Source organism: Erinaceus europaeus, chromosome 7, assembly GCF_950295315.1.
Source record: "Erinaceus europaeus chromosome 7, mEriEur2.1, whole genome shotgun sequence".
NCBI classification, from domain to species: Eukaryota; Metazoa; Chordata; class Mammalia; order Eulipotyphla; family Erinaceidae; genus Erinaceus; species Erinaceus europaeus.
The window spans coordinates 107,012,599-107,020,497 of NC_080168.1; the positions used below are offsets into that span (position 1 = coordinate 107,012,599).

Below are 7,899 nucleotides of genomic sequence, written 5' to 3' on the forward strand. Positions count from 1 at the left end.
GCCCTTATCTCGTACCTGTCTGGTTTTACCAGTGATGACCATATAGTAAGGCACTATGTGGAACCCCAGCACATATGCTGGCCTCTCTGATGCATGGGTACTAACTAACCTTGGCATTCAGTACAGCTGTGCGCTCAAAGGGACTCATGTGACCGTGACCTCTGCATGTGGCTATAGCTTTGGTGGCTCTGAACTACCAATCCCACCCAGAGGGAGGGTGAGAGTCTGGAGGAGCCCAGGTGTGTGGTTCCTTTAGGGTAGTAGGAGGTCCTGCCCACTGTTTTTGTTCTAGTTCCCAACTCACCTCCGCTGCCCCATCCCATGTCACCCTTCCTCCCTCTTGGAGGGCAGGATCATAGGTCCTAAGCCATAAAATAAATTTTATTCAAAAATAACAAAATAAATAATCTACTGTACACAATCTGAAAAGAAAGATGCTCTAACTGCTCAGATAGGTGCTGCGGCCCAGCTCCCAGCTGCAGGAGAGAGTCCAACCCAGGCCTCCCAAGGGGGCCGGTGAAAGGGACCCCACATCCACTCCCCACAGAAAGAGCAGGAGGAAAAGAGCTGCTGAGCTGGGGGGGGGGGAGATAGGAATGGGTGGGCAAACCGCAGCACTCACTGTGTTAAATTAAAGAAACAAACTAGAAGCACAAAGATGGGGTGCAGAGGAGAGGAGCAGGAGGTCAAGTGTTCCCAGCCCCACCCCACCCCCAATTCTGGAGGCTAATGTTCCCATATTTAGCTGCTGGACTTTCCCAGAGAAGCCCCCCTTCTCCCCATGTCCAGACTGAGTCCAACTGCTTCAAACTAATCCACTGGTTTAAACTAGAGAATGGGAGTGTGTTGGTTAGGAGGGGAGAACCCCAAATGCCCTGGGGACAGTGGCCTTGTCCCCTTGCTCTGGGGGAGGGGGCACCACACACCATCCTTGTGTCCTCTCGCCAGGCCCTGCTTGTTATTGCTTGAAGCTCCATAGTTTTAAGTCCATGGAGCAGGTGGGGAAGCAGGAGAAGGGCAGCGGAAGGATCCAGATTTGTGAGTTGATGCCAGGGATCCAGATGTGGGTCTGTGAGAGCCAAAAGTTCTGGGTCCTGGGTCCGCGGGTGGGGGGTGGGGGTGGGAGTCTGAGAACACCAGCCCACTCCTTACTGCCGGCTGGCCTCAGCCTCCACTTTCACGCTGCTCCTGCGACCTTCTACCAGCGCCGGATGGGGTCCTGGGGCTGGGCACCGGTCCAGCAGACCTTCTTCGAATTCTGCGGGGAGAGTGGGGAGGTTAGGAGGCTGTCTGCCTTGGAAGGAGGCTGGAGAGAGAGGACTGGAAACAGGCAGGGGTGGAGAAGCCGGCGGAACGGGCTGGATTCACAGAATTTGCTGCCTCCTGTCCACTGTTCCTGTAGTGTGAGGGGGTTTTCCAGCCGAGTGCGCACCCCCTCCCCTTTCTAACAGTGTGTAGCTATCTGTCTCTGTTTTGTATCTCTGTCTCTCCCGCCTCCGCTCTGCTGGAATTTCTGGTTCTGTCAGGAGCTGCGGGGGCGGCTTGGCTCTGACCTCTCCCCCTCCCCCCTTCTCAGGCTCTGCCGCCTCCACTCATCCCAGTCCCTCTCCCAGACCCCACCCACCCAGCACTGCCTCCCCCCACCTCCAGCCCTGCCCCCCAACCAAGTTTCTTAGAAGCCAAATCAGGGGGAACACAGGAAGCCAGCCTCCCAGCTCCTCCTCCGAGAACCCCCCTCCCAGTCCCCGCCCCCACTTGCCACCCACGCAGTTTAAAAATACCAAGCCAGGGTTGGTGGCTTTGTCTGCTGCATCACTCAGCCCAGCCACCGCCCGGCCCTACAGTGGCCTGCCCTCTCCCCCAACACACACACAGTGTCCCCCCTGTGGGCACCTCCACCTCGGAGTACTGAGTGTAAGTTCTAATGTGGAGCTTCTGAACCCCTTAGGCGCCCACTCTGTCGGCTAGCTGTCCCCTTCACAGGTGTCCACTGAAGGCTGCCCCATCCTGGTGGGGCAGTCCCGTTGGTTACAGCTCTCTCTGGCAACTGCACCCTCCCTCTGGGACGCTGGGGTTGCGGTGTGGGGCCTGTGTCTGGCAGGAGGGGTGGCTGGGGACAGCTCTGCCGCTGCCTCACCTGCGAGAGGTGGCTTCGCAGGCACACAGGGGCTGAGGCGGCCCACGCGGTCATGGGAGACGAGGCGGGCGAGCCGCAGCCCCTCATCCATCAGTGTCTGCTGCAGGATGTGGCGGCTCCACAGCCCATGGGCTGGCAATGCCAGAGGCAGGTCAGCAGGGGGCGGCGTCAGCCTTGGGCATGACCCCACAGCTGTGGGCATGGGCATGGGTCAGGTAAGGGGCTACAGTCAATCGAACCCCCACCCTCAACCACAGCCAGACCCCGGAGGCCCCGGCCCTTCTGCCCCATCCAGACAGACCTCCCAACCCTGCTCCAGGCAGTGGTCACCTGCCTCCCTCCACCCTGTTCCCGCCTCCACGCCAGCGAGGCTGCTTGGAGACACTCACCCTGCAAGTGTCCGTCCAGACTCTCCCCCGATAGGCTGGCACTGTCTTCTTCCAGGCTGGGTCGGTAAGGGACTGCATAAGACTCAGGGCCTGGGGCAGACTGCTGGACATCAGAGTGACTCTGCTCCCCAACCTGTGGGTTACCCAAGGAGTTAAATGAAGGCCTGGCCAGGGAGGAGGTTGGGGAAGGCCACCCTAACCTCCCACATGCACCCTAGGGAGCCTACCTCCTGCTTCAGTTTCTTCAGTGGGGGACCTGCCAGTTCTTCAGGATGCAGCCTGAAAAGGTCAAAAGCAATGAAGGTGAGGTTGGGATATGTGGTGAACCTGGAGTATGCATGGACCTCCAACTGGAAAGAAAGTGGGCGGGATGAGCAAGAGTTGGCCAACAAAGGCACTATTTATGGGGTGGGGAGGGGAGAGCGGGTCAAAGTTCAGATAAGTTGACTTGACCAGAGACAGGAATCACAGGTGGTTGGGAAGAATACCCAAACACACATGGCTGGCAGGCTCTAAGACAGGACCCAGGTCTGTGGCAGGCTTCAAAACCTGGGATCTGGGGTGTCTTACCTGGAGCCCTTCAAAGATGACAAGTAGGTGCTCTCTCTAGCCACCTGACGAGACAGTGAGAAGAGCTCTACCCTCCGCAGTAAAAGTGTGTTGTCCCTCATGCAGAACTGGGCCGCAGCCTCGTTGATGGTCAGCTGTAGGGGAGAGAGGGACATCAGAAGCCTAGAACCCTCACAGCCCTTCACCCTCAGGCTTCCTAGGAAAGCCAGAGACTGAGACCTCCCCCATTCCTGTGGAGCCCCACATAGCATGGATTAGGATAGCTGAACTCCATTGAGGATGGAAGCACAGTAGCAGCTGGATTTAGGAATAAGTGGGGATGAGAACATGGGGTCCCTGCCAGGGGACAATGAAACAGACTTGGGACATGAGGCTCCTCAGAGGCCTGTAGGTGGCCCCTCACCTCATGCAGGCTAAGCTGCTTGCCCTCCCGCCGCTTGGAATCAAAGCGCCCATAGATGATGCTGTATTTGCGGATCTCCTCTTCCTTCTGGCTGTCGTTATCGTCCATCTCAAAGATGTGGCCCACACTCCGCGCCAGCTTCTTGTTCAACTTCAGCAGGGATGTTACCTCTCCAGCATCGCCCCTTGGGAAGCTCCGAAAGATCCTTTCCACACTCTCCACCACCATGCGGACCATTTCTGGCTCCAGTCGATCTGGGCTACCCCCAGTTCCACCTGTTGCCAGTCCCCCAGCTCCAGCCCCCTCAGGGACTCCCCCCCCTGCAGGTGGGGAGAAGGGAGGTGAGCCAGCCTCTTCTTCTCCGCCTGCCCCAACGTCAGATTCTGGAGTACTCCGGCCTGGCCAGATCCGAGGATCCCCTGCCCCAGGACCCCCAGGCAGTGGTGACAGTTTTTCTCCAAGTTCAAGGGGGCTCTTAGGGCTAAAACTGTGGGCACTGCCTGCCTTTTCCCCAGGGCTGCCATGCCCATTGCTCATGCTCCCCTTGCGGGTGCCCGCAGTCTCAGAGATCTTGAAGAGTGGGATACTGGAGACTGGCACCGCAGGCACTGGCTGGCTAAAGAGCCCTGGGTTGGTGGCCCACTCTCTCAGTGCCTTCTGCAAGCGTCGGACATGGAGAGGCTTGGTGGCCATGCCCACGAGGGCCATGATCTCTAGGAACTCCTCCTCCCCTGCCTCACACAGCTGCTGCACGTCGTCCCCTCCCTGCTGGATGAAGGTCTCATAGTAGGAGAGGAGGTTGGCACGCTGCAGGACCCTGTACAGCTGTAGCTCCCCCAGTGTCCGAGGCAGTGCCATGGTTCGGGCACTTGGCCTGCAGAAGAGGGACACGAAAAGGGGGGAGGGTTAGAGCAACCCCACGCCCCTGCTGGATACCAACCCACACTCACAATTATCTTCTCTCCTGCCCACTTCTCTTCCTTTATTCAGAATGCCCTCCATACCCAGTGCCCAAGCCTGAGCACAGGTTAAGAGAAGTCATGCCAGTGTGAGCCAGGGCTGGCCAGCAACTATTAGAAAACAGCCCCAGTCTCTGTAGAAGTGAGGCTTGTAGCTCTCAAGTGTTGGGGCAGGCAGCACAGCCCTGGGATGGTCACCAGCCCCCATTCAGTCTCCAACACTCTACTGCTTTACTTGAGGGAGCATTGAGGATAAGATGTTACCACAATGGACTGGCGAGCTTCACTCCCTGGTGGCATCCAGCGCCCACGTCATCGCCCAAAGGGAGGGGTGTGGCCCCTTCCCCACTGGGTGAGCAGGGTGGACCCCCAGCCTCCCCCTCGAGTTTTCCCACAGATGAAGCAGAGCGCTGTAACCTTGCCCTTTCTTAGCAGCCTCCCCACCCCCCACATGTCAAGGTCCCTCAGATAACCCCTCTCCCCCAAATCACCTTTCCCACCTGCCGGCAGGTGGGGGGGGCTGCCTCAATTGTTCTGCTCTGGGGCTTGTTCCACCCTCACACACTCCCACAGTCGTAGCGTCTGTGGGCGACAACCGCCCGGGGGCTCCCGCCTACTCTTCATTTTCCACCCACACCTTCAGGTGGAGTGGGGGAGCGGCTCAGGGCCTGCCGAGGGAGGGGCTGCCACTGAACCGTCCCACTCCCACTCCGACAAGAAAGGAAGCCTAAGGGACACCCTACTAGCGCCCAGTACCACTGATGCTCCCTTCGCCCTAGGCTGAGGGCCCCAGACTCAGCGCCAGCGATGGCGGAGCCCACTCTCCCCTCCTCACCCCACTGTAGTTCAGCTAGAGCTCCGGGGCTTCCCTGGCGCTGGGGGGCCCCCATACTCCCTGTAGGGGCTCACATACCAGGTCGTGCCCACGGAGTAAACGGAGACTGAAGAATTAAGATACTATTCTTCCATCTCCAGCTTCATCAGATTCCTGAGTGCTCCCCTAATTCCAAGGCGCACCCCCTTTCCCACCAGTCTCTACCCTCTACCCCCGTTGGCTTCTCCTCGACCCTCACCTTCCAGATCTCTCTCGCTGCTCCCCCTCGCCCAGCTCCACCCATCCCGAATCCCCGCCGCGCCCCTCTCCCCACTAACTTGAGTCTGGGCTGCGGGGTCCGGCGGGCGCTGTCTCCTCCGCCCGGCGGCTGCTCGGCGACGGGGGCGGACTCTCTGTGCATGGACAGCTCGGGACCACCGCGGCCGCCCCTACCGGTGCCCAGCGCTCGGCGCCCGCTGCGCGAGGCCGTGTCCGCCGCGGTCGGGGTTCCGTCCCTCCTTCGGCGACTCCTTGCTCGGCGCCTGTCTGCGCCTCTGCCCCCCACTCGCCGGCTGCGCCTGCCGCCTCTCCGCGCCTCCGCCCCCGCAGGACGCACGGGAGCGAGGCCCAGCGCTGCGCAGGCTGCCGGGCGGGGGGAGGGCGTGGGCAGAGCCGGGGGCGGGAGCCGGGGGCGGGCGGGGGGCGGGCTGCGGGCGGGCGGCGGGGAGCCGCGAGGGGCGGGGCCAGGAAGGGCGAGCGGAGTCGGGGACTGGCTCGGCGCGACCGCCTCGGAGCCCGAGACCGAGGTGACCCAGGCCGAGCCGCAGGGGGCGGGCTTGGGGACCCGGCGGGAGGGGCGAGGTCGCTCTCGGCCGCCCACGCCGGATGCACAGCCGGCCCTCTCCTCGCCCACGTGCCCACGTGAGCGCCCAGTCGGCGACATTCCGGTCCCCTAGTCGTCGCCCCCCACCACTGTGGCGTTTCACAACCACGCACAGATCCATAAAGACACAGGCGCGCATGGCCAAGCACACGCGCCCAAACAACTCCGCGGGAGCCCACTGCCCGCCCGGGACCCTGCGTAGCCGCCCCGCGAACGGGAGCGGGGTGAAAGTTAGCTGGGGTGCGGGGCGCGCGTGCACTGGGCTCCCCGATAGCGTGAGGCTCTGCAGACATCCCCGAGCCACCCCATTGCTCCTTCCGGGACCCCCAAGAGCATTTTGGAGGGGCTTCTTTGGGAAACCAGGCCTCCTCCCTCTATCCCTGCTTGGACTCCATGCAGAAGTTTGGGGAGCACGCATGGGCTGGTTCAGCCACCCCTTAATAGACACGCTGATAGATGCTTTGGAATTCGTGGGCACGTTGGTCAGGCAGGGTTGTGGGGTGCTCCGCCTTCCTCTGTTCGTGGCACCCTGTTTTCTACAAGTGAGACTCTGCTTCTGGAGAATTTTGTGGGATATGCCTGATGAGACCACCTTCAGGGAACTTCTACCCGGGGGTGGGAGAGACTTGTACGGGAATCTAGTGGGAGGCGGACCAGAGACTGGGAGCGCCCCCCCCCCCGGGGGCTCCCCGGGAGGAGCTGGAGAGGGGCACCTCCAAGGGGCCGAGCCAGACTCTGCAGCCGCCCCCCCTCTCTCCCCCTCTGCTTTCTCCTCGCCCCATCTGGTTCCCATTACACTCTCGCCCACGGTTTTGGGGGGAGGGACTTTGAAGGCCCTGTGGCTCGGAGCTGCGAGGAAATGGGGGCGGGCGGGGGCGGGCGGCGGGAAGCGAGCGGGCCCGCCCGAGGACAGCATCTCTCCCCCCCCCCAGTCCGAAACCCCTTCCGTGCCGGGCTCTCCTGGCGCTGCTGAGCCACCCGGCCGGCTGGGCGGGGGCGGCGGGGGTGGAGGCTGGCGCTGCTTCCCGGCCTGTAATGGGATCTTTCCTCCTGGGCGGGGTGGGCTCGAGAGAAGGGGTACATCACTCGGGGTGGGGGCGGCTGTAGTAGTTTAGATCCCCCATTCCCACTCAACTCCATAAATTTTGTGTTGGGTGGGGGTCGGGGGGCGGCGATGGGTCCCCACCACCTCTCCCAGTCTGCGATCCAATAGCTGGAGGGTGAGTCCCCGTGGTCTCCTGGGGGGCCCTCCTCGACCTCCTGAGCACTGTGTGGGCGTCCCCTCCCCCTCTCCCCTCTGGTTATTTTGGGGCCTGGGCTGCCAGCCGCTGGCCCCGGGTTTCCACGTGCCTCCTCCCTCTCCCGGCCCACGCTCCCCGTGACGCACATCCTCCGCCCACGCAGCCTCTGCTCCAGGCGCCCCCTTCATCCCACCCGGGGCCCTCGGGGCGGCGCTGAGCCCCCGGAGCCAGAGGGAGCGGCCCCCAGGGAGCGGGGAGTGGGGCGAGGTGAGGCTTGAAGTTAGGGGGCGGCACCGAGCGGGCGCTGCGCGCCTGGGACCCGGCCCAGTGCGGAGGGCGAGGGAGGAACTGATTCTAGGGCTCTACTCCCCCGTTTTAGGGCGGCTACCAGGCCAGAGAAAGAAGGAGCCAGTAACCTCCGCGGGCGGGGCTCCCCACTTCCTCAGAAGTGTTCTGGTGGGGAGCGAACCCCCGCGGGAGACGGAGACTTCTCGGTGCCTAAG

General features: G+C 62.1%; 1 protein-coding gene across 2 annotated transcripts; it reads right to left on the reverse strand.

Moving 5' to 3' along the window:
- Nucleotides 1-360: 360 nt before the first annotated feature.
- On the reverse strand, nucleotides 361-6,328 carry NAB2 (NGFI-A binding protein 2). 2 transcript variants are annotated; one of them, XM_007534970.3, is made up of 7 exons: nucleotides 5,611-6,249; nucleotides 3,500-4,373; nucleotides 3,097-3,230; nucleotides 2,754-2,805; nucleotides 2,527-2,659; nucleotides 2,138-2,329; nucleotides 361-1,258 (listed from the first exon to the last, which is right to left on the reverse strand). In XM_007534970.3, exons 1-7 carry the CDS (start codon nucleotides 6,213-6,215, stop codon nucleotides 1,149-1,151), a joined length of 2,100 nt encoding a protein of 699 aa, XP_007535032.2. In that variant the 5' UTR covers nucleotides 6,216-6,249; the 3' UTR covers nucleotides 361-1,148. The 2 variants fall into 2 exon arrangements, with proteins under 2 accessions (XP_007535032.2, XP_060051102.1); XM_060195119.1 differs by lacking the exon at nucleotides 2,138-2,329 and having other exon boundaries at nucleotides 5,611-6,328.
- Nucleotides 6,329-7,899: the final 1,571 nt, after the last annotated feature.